Source organism: Podarcis liolepis, assembly GCF_965112155.1.
Source record: "Podarcis liolepis genome assembly, chromosome: 6".
Taxonomy (NCBI): Eukaryota; Metazoa; Chordata; class Lepidosauria; order Squamata; family Lacertidae; genus Podarcis; species Podarcis liolepis.
Window position 1 is genome coordinate 535,331 of NC_139559.1, and position 12,384 is coordinate 547,714.

Sequence of the window (12,384 nt, forward strand, 5' to 3'; positions counted from 1 at the left end):
CTCTGCAGGACGTTAGAAAGATACTCCCAACCAATCCCCCACCCTGCTCAACGCTCGCGGGTGCCACTCAAGTAGGTCGCCAGGCTATTGCCCCTTCATTCCAGCCTATCGGCAGGCAGTGCCAAGCACATTTGCCTTGCCCCAGGCACTGGCAACCCACGCCACATCACTGATGCCCTGTTAGTGGGCTTGCAGCGGGTTGGGCTAGGTGTCCCTTGGGGTCCCTTCCAATTCTATGATGAGGCATTCTGATGCAAGAGGCGTCTGGCCTCTCCTGGCATGGCTCTCTTGACCAGGCAGGAACCCACAGCCTCCAGCTTCGCCCACCCCCCACCCCCAGGCAGGAGAAGGTGGCACTGGGGGTATGGCAGAGATTCTGCCACAGACCCCAAACTGAAGACCCCCACACAAGGCAAGTCAGGTGTGTGTGTGTGCACAAAAGACGCATTCAGTTTCCGGGATGAAACAAGCAAATAATAATAAATACATTTTTATATATACCCTGCCCTTCCCGGTTCAGAAAACCAGGCTCAGGGCAGCTAACAACAAATATAAAACACTTAATTGTAGAAGCAGCATAAAATACAGTATAAGAAGAAAGGCATTCCTTCCCTTGCAGGACGGAGGTGGCTCGACCCACGTAGACCGACATGGCAGATACAGAAATTGGGGCGGGCTTGCGGAATATGGATTGTTGCTTCTGATTTAAATCAGTGAAAACAATAAAATGTTTTTTTGCAGGGAAGAGAAGATGGAGGAATTGTACAAGCAAGTTATTATCCCCAACTCTCTGTGGCCGGAAGAGAACAGCAAACACCCGCAACACGGTCCTATTAAAAATGGTTTATAAAAAAGGGTTCCTATAAAAACCATGAATTTACACTCTCCGTTTAAAGTGACAGCTTTGCCGCCCAGGACAACCAGCCCAGAGCGTGGCTCCAGGAGCTCCAGAGAGGCAGAGGGCTGTGAACCCAATATACCCCACACCCCGTATCTTTGGGGCTGCTTCCCCTTCCCTGCCCACCTCTGCTGGAGAAGGCCATTCTGCAAGGCTCAGGTCGCTCCCCCACCTAAGAGAGGGCAAAGCCCATTGAAGCTTCTGTCTTTGCCAGTCTCTCTGGGAGGGATCCCCAAAGGTCATCCAGTCCAGCCCTCTTGCAATGCAGGAATCTTGGCAAAAGCATCCCTGGCAGGTGGCATCCAGCCTCTGCTGAAAACCCTCCAGGGAAGGAGAGTCCCTTCCACTGCTGAGCAGGAGAAAAGGGGGCAACTCTTGGGGAACGAGGAATAATTCCTGGCTGGCGGGGAACACACAGCTGTCCCCCCAACCCGGGAGTTTACCTGACTGCTGCACAGAAGCCCCTCGATGGTTAGAGGTTCAGCTCCAAGGTGCCCTTTTGCTCCCCACCAGGTCTGCAGGGTTGCTGCCAAGGTGGCAGCTGCAGCAGAAGCAGGCCAAGGGCAGAAGGTGCCTTTGCTGCCCTAGAATCACAGCTGGAAGGCGGGTCCCTGAGGGTCATCTAGTCCAACCCCCTGAGATGCCACCTCACCCCTCCCACTTTCTGGCGGGCAGGCCCTCTCCACCCCCACCGGGGCAAGCCCCACCCACCCTGATTTTGAAGGGGGTCCAGGACAAAGCCCTGCAGGAGGAGGAGGAGGTTCTGCAGGGAAGCATCCAGAGCCAGCCGGCGGTGGGGGGCAGAGACGACAGAGGCAGGGGGCTCAGGTCTCCTGCTCGGCGAGGCGGCTCTCCTTGCCATCTTCCTGGGACACAGGCTGGCCCCCAAGCAGCGTCTCCTGAACGGGAAAGGCAGGGTCCTCTACCTCCTCCGGTTGCGGCCTCTCCTGGGCCACGGGGGCCTCTGGCTGCGAAGAGAGAGGCAGGGAGAGGGGGGCAGGTTCAGCAGGCAGGGACATGCAGCAGCATCTGGGACCGGGGCCTCCCGCCTGCTGCCAACAGCAGCAGAAGCCCCCTCCCCAAAGGCCCTTTTGCTCACTCACCTGATTCAGGGGAGGCTTCCAGAGATCTAGGCAGGAGAAAGGGAAAGAGTCAAGGCTGGATAGGGAGACCCCTGGCTGGTTGTGAGGGGGGGGCACACTACAACCCTCAGGGGAAGGGCAGCGACAGGCACCTGGGAGAAGGGAGTTCACCCCAAAGAGTGGGAAACGAAAGCACCCAACTTTCTGCTACGGGATCCTGCTGCTAGGGGACCCTGAGAGGCAGGCAGACCTACACAACACAACACAAAACACTGTTGCTCTGTGTAGGTTTTATTTTACAGTGGGACCTCTAGTTACGAACTTAATTCGTTCCGGATTCTTAACCTGAAACTGTTCTTAACAGTTGATGTAACTATGCTGTAAGTCATGGGCCCCGCCTGCTAGCCCGCTCCCTCAAATATCCCGGGTTCTTAATTGTATTTCAGTTCAACATTTACTTTGATGCAATGCATACTTTGTGATGTGCAAATGGCTTGAGATACCTCTGAGGTCCATAAATGACCATCTAGCATCTATTCAACGCAAAAAACAGTGACCATTTGTTGTGGACAAAGGACAGCTGGACATAGAAAGGGCCCCATTAACTTCAGGAGCTGAGGGCCGCATCCAACCTCAATCCGGCCCTGCCCCCCAGGGACCCCCCCTTCAGACTTCCTCCCAAGCACCAGCCCCCCGTCCAGTGACTCACCCTGGCGCCTCCGATGGCGGCGGAGGAGGAACAGGGCTCCCGCCAGCAGCCCAAGGATGGCCAGCAGGGGAACCACCAGCAGCACATGGGTCCTTCCGGCTTCTTCCTGGGGGGGCTGTGTGGGCAGGACACCTGTGGGAGGGTGCAAGAAAGGAGCCACATGAAACCCCCCAGCGCCAGGGCAACCTGGGAACACCCCTGCGGGCAGAATCACAGCTTTGGAAGGGACCCCCAAGGGCCATCTAGACCAACCCCCTGCAATCCCCCCCAGCGCAGGAATCCTCTGGGACCAACCCCTCTCCACCCCCACTTCCCCCCCCCTCGCTGCCCCCAGCTTGGATGTCCTCAGTGGGCGCAGCCATGGAACAAACAGCCCTTAAATCCGTCTGGGTCTTCTGCACTGACCTCCTCTTTGTGCCCGACTGCGAAGGAAGACAATTAGGCGCTGGGCGATCAGCAAGGCGTCAAGCAGAGTTAAACCAAAACAAATTTAGCTTTCGCTAAAGGTTTCTTAAAGGCAGCCATTTAAAGAGTTATTGTGAAGGGTGGCTTTTTTCTCGAAGGAAAAACACCTTATTTTTAGAACGCGGCGGAGTTAAAAATAAAGCGGCTGGTCCGGATCAGCGTCGCGTTTTTAATGGGAGGCCACTGCGCAGCCTGCAGAGGGAGATTTGCGGAGCCCTGGGAGGGGCAGGATGGGGCAGATCCTGCCCCCTTGATGCCCCAGGCTCACTGGGAGATCCCTGAAGCACCAGCAAATCCTGACTCACAGGATCCGTCTCAGCTGATGCAGCCGGACCCTGTGAGCAGGTCTCTCATTTCTATTTCTTTCTTTCTGACATCTATCGGCCACCTTTCAAGGGGGCTGTGCGTGGGTCTCCCTCTCCCCGTTGAATTCTGACAACAACCCTGTGAGGTGGGCTGGACTGGCCCCTGGGCCCCTTGGGGAGGCAAGAACAGAAATGGAAGAAAGGATAAGGAGAGTGTGGTGCAGTGGTTAGAGCATCAGGCCAGAACCTGGGAGACCAGGGGTCAAATCCTGACACTTGGCCCGGAAGCTCACTGAGTGGCCTTGGGGGGGGGACAGCCCCTGCCTCTCAGGCTAACCTCCCTCAAAGGGTTGATGTGGGGATTTAATTGGAAGGGGGGATACGAATGCAGTAAACAAACACCGTAAGAGCCAGTGAAAGCATAGGAAGAAGCCTCTTTGATGCTCAGCCGCAATTGAGCAGGATGAAGCCCCCCTCCCCTGTTCCAAACATCTGCCAGCTTCACTTCTACACTTTCTGGGCTAATTTTTTTGGCCTCCTTGTTCAGCACAGCCGCAAAACACAAGAACAGCCGGACACAGCTTCTCCGTTCCGAGGGGGCTGCACGGAGCAGGCCCTGCCAGCAGTCCTTCCCTGCCACCTCCATGCCGTTCTGGATAAGGACTGGAAGCCAGGCAAGAGTGTTCCTGCCCCCCCCCCATATCACAGCTGACAAAAGGAGAAGGTGTTTCCCCAGCACAACCCGCCCTTCATGGACTTGGAGAGCTGGAAGGGACCCTAAGGGTCATCCAGCCCAACCCCAGCTGCAATACAGGAATGGCAGCTGAAGAATCCTTGGCAGGCGGCCCTCCAACCTCTGCTCAAAAACCTCTGAGGAAGGAGAGCCCACCACCTCGCAGGGGAGACCACCCCACTGTCCAAGAGCTCTTGTGATCAGAAAGTTCTGCCTGATGTTCAGCTGGAATCCTCCTTTCTTGGAATTTGAAGTCACACCCTCCAGGGCAGGAGAAAACAAGCCTGCTCCCTCTTCCATGGGGCAGCCCTGGAGATATTTGACGACGGCTCTCACATCTCCTCCGAGTCTCTTCTTTTCCAGGCTGAACATACCATATTTTTCGCCCCATAGGACGCACTTTTTCTCCTCCAAAAATGAAGGGGAAATGTGTGTGCGTCCTATGGGGCGAACGCAGGTTTTCGCTGTGCACCAACCCCTCTCGCTCTCCAGGTTTCGCGCAGATCTCCGCAAGCTCCCACGGGCTCCCACGGCTTGCGGAGAGTTGCCTGCATGCCGAAGGCTGGGCGCGCTGAGCTCTGGGGGGAAATAAATTTTCCCCCTTTCCCCCCCCCCAAAAAAAACTAGGTGTGCCTTATGGGACGGTGCGTCCTATAGGGCGAAAAATACAGTACCCAGCTCCACACTTACCATCCCAGGCCATCCATCTGAGGCCACATTGTTCTTTATTTTATCAGATCAAAATGATCAGACAACAGCAAAGGTTGCTAGGTTTATCAAGGGTGCAATGAGATTAAGGGCCACTATCTGAACGATAATCTTGGTCATTTGAGTGCCCTTTTTACACATTGCTATTTGTACATATTGCTTGTTTTATGTTGCCATGGCTGTTGGCTAATGCGAATAAAGTTTATCTCCCTATACTCAGCTCCTTCAACCGTTCCTCATCAGGCTTGGTTTCAAGACCCACCCAGTTTGCCTATATCCAAACCTGGACACGGTACCTTCCAAGCTGAAGAGAAAGTCGCCCTCCACGTGCCCAAGGCACCAGCCCTTCTGGCAGCCCCTGCCAAGCCCACACCTCTGGCTGGGAGCTCACTCACCGCAAACCACATCTGAACTGTGGGTCCCGTTTGCCAGCCGCACCATCTTCCCGTCCTCGCAGCTGCGGAGACAGAGGCAGACGCTTAAGAAGGGCTTGCACCACATGAGCATTTCACAAGCGAAGCCCTGGCAGGCGCGCAAGCAGGCGCAAGCCCCCGTTTTGGTTTGGAAGAGAGAAGCAGCGGCACGTGGAGGCCTCCCCCCTCCCCCCCGAGATGCAGATAAGCAGCTTGACTCCAAATCCCGCAGAGCTGCTTTTCTTAAACTGGCACCTGGGCTCAGCTGCTCACATTTGCATGAACCGCACGGTTAGCCATGCAGGCAACTTCCTTTCCCAGCAAGACCCGGTCACGCAGAGTCTGCCAGCGTCTACTGCCCAACTGCAATGTGCCAGCGTAATAATAATAATAATAATAATAATAATAATAATAATTTATTATTTATATCCCACCCATCTGACTGTTTCCCCAGCCACTCTGGGCGGCTTCCAATCAAGTGTTAGAAACAATACAGCATTAAATATTAAAAACTTCCCTAAACAGGGCTGCCTTCAGATGTCTTTCAAAGATAAGATATCTGCTTATTTCCTTCACATCTGAAGGGAGGGCATTCCAAAGGGTGGGTGCCACCACTGAGAAGGCCGTCTGCCTGGTTCCCTGTAGCTTTGCTTCTCACAGTGAGGGAACCGCCAGAAGGCCCTCGGCGCTGGACCTCAGTGTCCGGGCTGGACAATGGGAGTGGAGATGCTCCTTCAGGGATACTGGGCCTTTGAGGCCGTTTAGGGCTTTAAAGGTCAGCACCAACACTTTGAATTGTGCTCGGAAACGTACTGGGAGCCAATACAGATCTCTCAGGACCAGTGTTATGTGGTCTCGGCAGCCGCCCCCAGTCTAGCTGCCGCATTCTGGATTAATTGCAGTTTCCGGGTCACCTTCAAAGGTAGCCCCACGTAGAGCGCATTGCAGTAGTCCAAGCGGGAGAAAACCAGAGCATGCACCACTCTGGTCAGACAGTCTGCAGGCAGGTAGGGTCTCATCCTGTGTACCAGGTGGAGCTGGGAGACAGCCGCCCTGGACACAGAATTGACCTGTGCCTCCATGGACAGCTGTGAGTCCAAAATGACTCCCAGTTACCCCATTCAGGACCAGAAAGTTCCCCACACCTGCCCGCCCCCTGTCCCCCAAAAACAGTACTTCTGCCTTGTCAGGATTCAACCTCAATCTGTTAGCCACCATCCATCCTCCAACTGCCTCCAGGTCGACCGCCCCTGCCCCCGCTCATCTCACCTGCTCCAGGGTTGGCATCGAGCGGTGGAAGAAGAGATGTTGGAGAAGGAGCCAGGAGGGCAGGCTGCGCAGACCGTGTCATTCAGGTGATTGGCTGGAAGGAAGACGGGAGGCAGCGTCACACGCCAGGGTCCTGAGGCATCCTGTGTGGGGCTGGGGCCACAGGCTCCAGCAGCCCTCATATCTGCAGGGTGGGGGCCTGGGGGGTCCATGCAGCTCCTGCAGCAATGCCCCTCCAGGGATGTCTGGGTGTGGGGAGAAATCCCACCACCAGGGAAAGTCCAGCCGACTTCTGCACACCCCACAATCCCCAGCCGAGAATAGCAGAGGTGGAAGGGACCCCCCAAGGTCATCGAGTCCAACCCCAGGAAATGCAACAAAAGCATCCATGGGACCCATAGGATACCATGGGAGAGGATGTGGGGCTTCCCTCTGCATCTGTTCATAGAAAGGATGAGCTCAATTCATCCCTGGGATGTGAGCATGTGCAGAGTGAGTAATTCCACCACATGACGGAGGGAGCCCAGCCCAGCAGCCCCTCGTGTTCCTCCTCCTTCTGGCTCACCTTGGCGCTGGACGCCTTCGCCCGCTGGGCATTCTCGGTTCACCCTGCAGGTCAGGCACTCCCGGCTGGAGCAGTGGGTGCCAGTCCGACAGCGGCAGACAACGTTCCGCGTGGCGTCCCCTTCCATGAACACAAGGAAACCGGCATCTGGAGGAGGGGGAGAGAAGAAGAAGGAGAGCCTTGGAGCTGAATCGGGCCCTTGTGGCATCTGAGTCCAGCAGCCAAGCAGATGCGCAGCCTGGGAAGCCCACAAGCAGGGAAGAGAGAGGGGAGGGTGGAGATCACGGCCTTGGAAACCCAGCCTGATGAGGAGCGGTTGAAGCATCTGGGTGTGTATAGCCTGGGAAAGAGGAGGCTGAGAGGAGACCTGAGAGCCACCTTCCAATATCTCAAGGGCTGCCCCATGGAAGATGAAGCATGCTTGTTTTCTGCCGCTTCAGAGGGTAGGAATCGAACCCATGGCTTCAAGTTACAAGGAAGGAGATTCTGACTCAACATCAGGAAGAACTTTCTGGCCGTCAGAAAGTTTCAACAGCGGAACAGTCTCCCTTGGGGAAGCGGTGGGTTTTTAAGCAGAGGTCGGATAGCCATCTGTCATGGATACTTAATGGTGATCCCTGCATTGCAGGGGTTGGACTAGATGACCCATGGGACCCCTTCCAGCTCCTATAGAGTCTATGAGTCTATTATTAACTCCGGAAGTATAGACTCGATTCTGACCAAATGAAGCCTCCTGATGTTTATTTTGCTCTACACCTCCGGCCAATGAGGCTCTAAAGGTAAAGGGACCCCTGACCATGAGGTCCAGTTGTGGCCGACTCTGGGGTTGCAGCGCTCATCTCGCTTTACTGGCCGAGGGAGCCGGCGTACAGCTTCCGGGTCATGTGGCCAGCAGGACTAAGCCGCTTCTGGCGAACCAGAGCAGCGCACGGAAACGCCGTTTACCTTCCCGCCGGAGTGGTGCCTATTTATCTACTTGCACTTTGATGTGCTTTCAAACTGCTAGGTGGGCAGGAGCAGGGACCGAGCAACGGGAGCTCACTCCGTCACAGGGATTCGAACCGCCGACCATCTGACCGGCAAGTTCTAGGCTCTGTGGTTTAACCCACAGCGCCACCCGTGTCCCTAATGAGGCCCTAGAGGGCCATGAAAAATTGTGCCCTGGGCTTTGTAGACTCGGATACCCATCTGAAAGCAAAGGGGCTTATTTCCAGCTCTCCAACTCCGCGATACGATAGTGGGCTGCGCAGAGCCGCCTCTGGAGGCAGCACATGGCCAGAGTCTGTCCGATGGTGAAGGGAGAAGGAGACACACGCAGAGGACCCCCACTTACTCTCGTCGCAATAGGCCTGTGGGGAGCAGTGCTTCTCCTTGGTCCAGCCGGCCTGGAAGTGCTGAGCCTCGCAGGCAACGCACCGCGTCTCTGAGCTCTCGGAGCAGAGCGCCTGCACCTTGGTGCCTGCAAACACACGAGGAGACCCAGTGAGCGCTGGCCCCTCGGGCAGGGAAAGGGGGGCAGGCGCGATTCCAGCGGAGAGTGGCATGTGAGGGGAGCAGGTGCGATTCCAGTGGAGACTGGCATGGACTGGGGTGGGCGGGCAGGAAGGGGCCAGGGCTCAGCAGCAGAGCGACATCTGCTTGGCATGGGGAAACGCTTTGGAAAGTCCCCCTCCCTGGCAGATTCAGGACGCAGGAGAGGTGCAGTTGGCCTATGGAACTCCCTCCCACAGGAAAAAGTAGTGCTAGAAGTTGTGTGTCTTTGTTCCTCGATTTCATCCTTTCACATTATTTTGCATATATTGTGGTATTTTATGCACCACAACTTGTAGTTATTTTCATTGATCATCATTTAATATTTATTGTAATTGTTAAGAGTGAATTTCTGTTACCATTTGCTGAGGTTTTGAGAGTTAATTGTATTGTGTACTGTCATATTCTAATAGATTATTGAATATTATTTTATTTGCTATAAGTCTTTCCATTTCAAAGTTACGCTTGATGATGACGGTACAGTATTGGATTAGCTTATTATGGCCAAACTTGGGCCTCCAGCTGTTTTGGGACTACAACTCCCATCATCCCTAGCTAACAGGACCAGCAGTCAGGGATGATGGGAATTGTAGTCCCAAAACAGTTGGAGGGCCGAGTTAGGCCACCACTGTAGGTGTGTGTTCTTTGTTGTATATTTTGAGGCTGGAAACTGCCTCTTGTACAGTAATATAGGAAGGGGATACACAAATTAAAAGTGAAAATGAAAATGAAATCCCAGTTGCTGGAAACCACAGGAGGGGAGAATTGCTCTTGTGTTAAACCCCGCCTGTGTTTCCCCCACTACGGGGAGAGCAGGAGGCTGGACTAGGTGGGCCTTTGGCCGGATCCAGCAACAGGCTCTTCCAGGGTGGAGAAATCCTGAGCAGCCCTAGAGATGCCTTCAGACTGAGAAGGAAGGGCTTTCCCAGGGAGAATCGGGTCCTGAGGGCTCCTTTCCCGGAACAAGGCATTCCCCCATGCCCCCCGCCCCTTGTGCAAGGAGGGGGCCCCATTTCCATCCCATGGCACCCGCTCCTCCCTCCAGAGCTGCCCTCATCCTTTCGGTCCTCAGAGGTTGAAAGGGGCAGCCCAGGTTGGCTTGGCCATCCTTCCCACAACCCCCCCCCCCAGCGGACACAGCGGTTGAGGGGAGAGAATGAAGGGGCAAACGAAGCTTCTTTCTCTCCCTCATCGCCTCCCCCCTTTTACTGCTGCATCTTAAGAGGCAGTGTGGCTCAGTGGTTAGAGTACTGGGCTAAGACCTGGGAAGGGACCAGGGTTCAAATCTCCACTCGGCCATGAAACTCAATGGGTGGCCTGGGGGGGGTCACTGCCCCTCTCTCTCAGTCTAACCTACCTCACAGGGTTGTTGTGGGGATCAACAGGGGGGGGAGCCATGTATGTCACCTCAAGCTCCACAGGATTCTTCCTGCGGTTTCCTCCAGCTCTGCAAGGAGTTTGGACAGGTGGGCAGGACAACCCACCTGTAAATTATGATGCCATAGTGACATCGTATGACTGGCAGTTGGACAACCCTGCCCAGAAGGATCTGGCCCAAGCAGCCCAAAGGGGTCCCCACCTCCCTCTCGTCCTGAATGGCCCAGGTGTGTTGCTGCAGAGACAGGAGGAGGGCCGGGGGGGGAGGTTTTGGACTGGGGCAGTTTTATTTCCAGAGACATGGCCCTTGGGGTCCCTTCCTATTCTGTGATCCCCAAGTGGTTCAAAGGTTGTGAGGAAAAGTGCTATTGGGGGGTGGAATCTGCCCAGGTGGGCTATCGATGCAACTTTGATTTTCAGAGAGTCATTTGTATTCAAGAGAGTGTGGCACAGTGGTTAGAGCGCTGGACCTGGGAGATCAGGGTTAAAATCCTCTCAGCCTAGCCTACCTCACAGGGCTGTTCTGAGGATTAAATGAGACGGAGTGGGGGGGGGGAGAGAACCAAGCAGACCCCCTTGAAGAAAACAGGGACAGAAACGCAATAAATAGGTATAAACATTTCCCTCAGCTCAAACGTCTAATCTTAACTGTATCAACTGATTTTGAACTGTTTTAATTGGAAAGCCTTTTAATTGGCTGATTTAGCTGTGTCTTTTAATTAAGGGGTTTTTAATGCCGTGAAAGAATCACGATGGTGCGCTTTAATTACAGTGCGGCTTTCCCCGTAGATTTCATCAGCGCAAACCCCTTCAAAGCCCTTACAAAGCACATAAGCGGCATGTCACTTGATAAAGAAACGGTGCTGTTGACACCGTCCCTTTGCCCGCCTCCCGTGAGAAGTCCCCCCCAGCCCCCCGAGGCTCTTGGGCAGGATGGGGGGGGGTCGGAGGAGCCCCAAGAGGAAAAGCACGAGTCGCGTCCGCGCAGCTTCTTACCTGGACCACATTTCTGGCAGCACCGTCCCCCTTCCTGGTACTCGGTGGCGGAGCAGCTCGGGCCCCGCAGCTCCAACGCCAGGCCCTGCACCGCAGGAGGAGGAGGGTTAGTCACAGCCCCATCTTCATCATCCTCACCCCCCCCCGCTCCCCCAAAGCCACAATCCAAGCGCCACGCAAGGCTTTCTCTCCGGCGCCAGGAGCAAAGCGCTCCTCAAAGCGCGTCTGGGCGCCGCTTGCCTTGGAAACCTCTGCGCCCCCGAGAGATGCGGGGTCCGGCCGCCGCTTGGCCCACCCTTTGGGGTCCGGTTTCCATCCGCCCAGAGAGACCCAAAAGGGGGCAGCCCGCCCCCCCTTCCAAGCTGCAGGGGAGCCAAAGGGAACCTGCCGGGAGGCTGAGCCACCGGGGAAAGGAAAGCCTGGCTCCCGGCAGGGTCGCGCTCTCTCTCGCGCGCTTGGTCCCGCCTCGCCGGACGGAAGGAGCAGGAGGAAGGCGACCCTCCCCGTCCCCCAAGGACGCGGCTTGGCACTGCTCCGCCCGAAGGGGCCGTCAAGTTCGGGAAGGGACCCCCAAAGCTCATCTAGTCGAGCCCTCTGCAAGGCAGGAATGCCAGCCGGGAGAAGAAGAGGGCCGTGAAGTCCAGATCCGCCCCCCCCCCCCGTGGCCAAAGGGGCGAGAGGGGGCCGCGGAGGGCGCACCGGTTTACTTTGGGGATCTAGGTTGGGGAGACCTGCGAAGCCTGCCGGGATCTAGGCTGGGGATCGCTTTGGGAAATCGATCAAGTCACAACTAGAGTGAGGACCCCCCCCCCGGAAAAGGGCGAGGCAGCAGCTCCGGGACGAGGGGGGTTCCCGGGCGCCGAAAGAGGAACTGGAGCTGGATCGGCGCGGGGGACTTTCCCGGGATGGGCTCCCGCCTGCCCGCCCGCCCCTCGCCCGGGGGTCTCTAACTGGGAGGGAGGACAGGGGTGGGCGCGGCGCCCTCCCGAATCGAAAGCGAAAGCGCCACTCACCAGTGCCAGGAAGGCGCAGCCGCCCCACACCGCCGTCCAGGGGGCCAGGCGCCACCGCATCTCTGCTCTGGCCGGCGGGCGGCGCCCCCTTTATAAGGCCGGGCCGGGGGGCGGCGACGGAGCCGAGGGGGCGTCCTCAGCCAGCCAATCCGGCGAGGCGGAGCCCCTCCGAGGCGGCGCCCCCGCGGCCACCACAGCCCGGGCCGAGCTCGCCCGGAATCTCCCTGCCAGGAAAAGCGGAGCGGGGGAGGCGCGGGACGCCTCGCCCGGGTCCGAGGAGGGGGCGGCTCGGCGGTGGTCAACCCCCCCGGGACATCGGGC

The 12,384-nt window shown here is 56.6% G+C and overlaps 1 protein-coding gene across 2 annotated transcripts; it reads right to left on the reverse strand.

The window, feature by feature from the left end:
- Positions 1–474: 474 nt before the first annotated feature.
- On the reverse strand, positions 475–12,152 carry CD40 (CD40 molecule). Of its 2 annotated transcripts, XR_014527715.1 has the most exons (10): positions 12,064–12,152; positions 11,051–11,135; positions 8,481–8,606; positions 7,148–7,294; positions 6,583–6,676; positions 5,296–5,357; positions 2,690–2,821; positions 2,002–2,027; positions 1,635–1,866; positions 1,475–1,576 (listed from the first exon to the last, which is right to left on the reverse strand). XR_014527715.1 is itself a non-coding variant. In XM_083510059.1 (9 exons), the coding sequence occupies exons 1-9, from the start codon at positions 12,121–12,123 to the stop codon at positions 1,723–1,725; spliced, it is 876 nt and encodes a 291-aa protein (XP_083366185.1). In that variant the 5' UTR covers positions 12,124–12,152; the 3' UTR covers positions 475–1,722. The 2 variants fall into 2 exon arrangements, 1 of the variants encoding a protein (XP_083366185.1); XM_083510059.1 differs by having other exon boundaries at positions 475–1,866.
- Between the last annotated feature and the right edge of the window lie 232 nt (positions 12,153–12,384).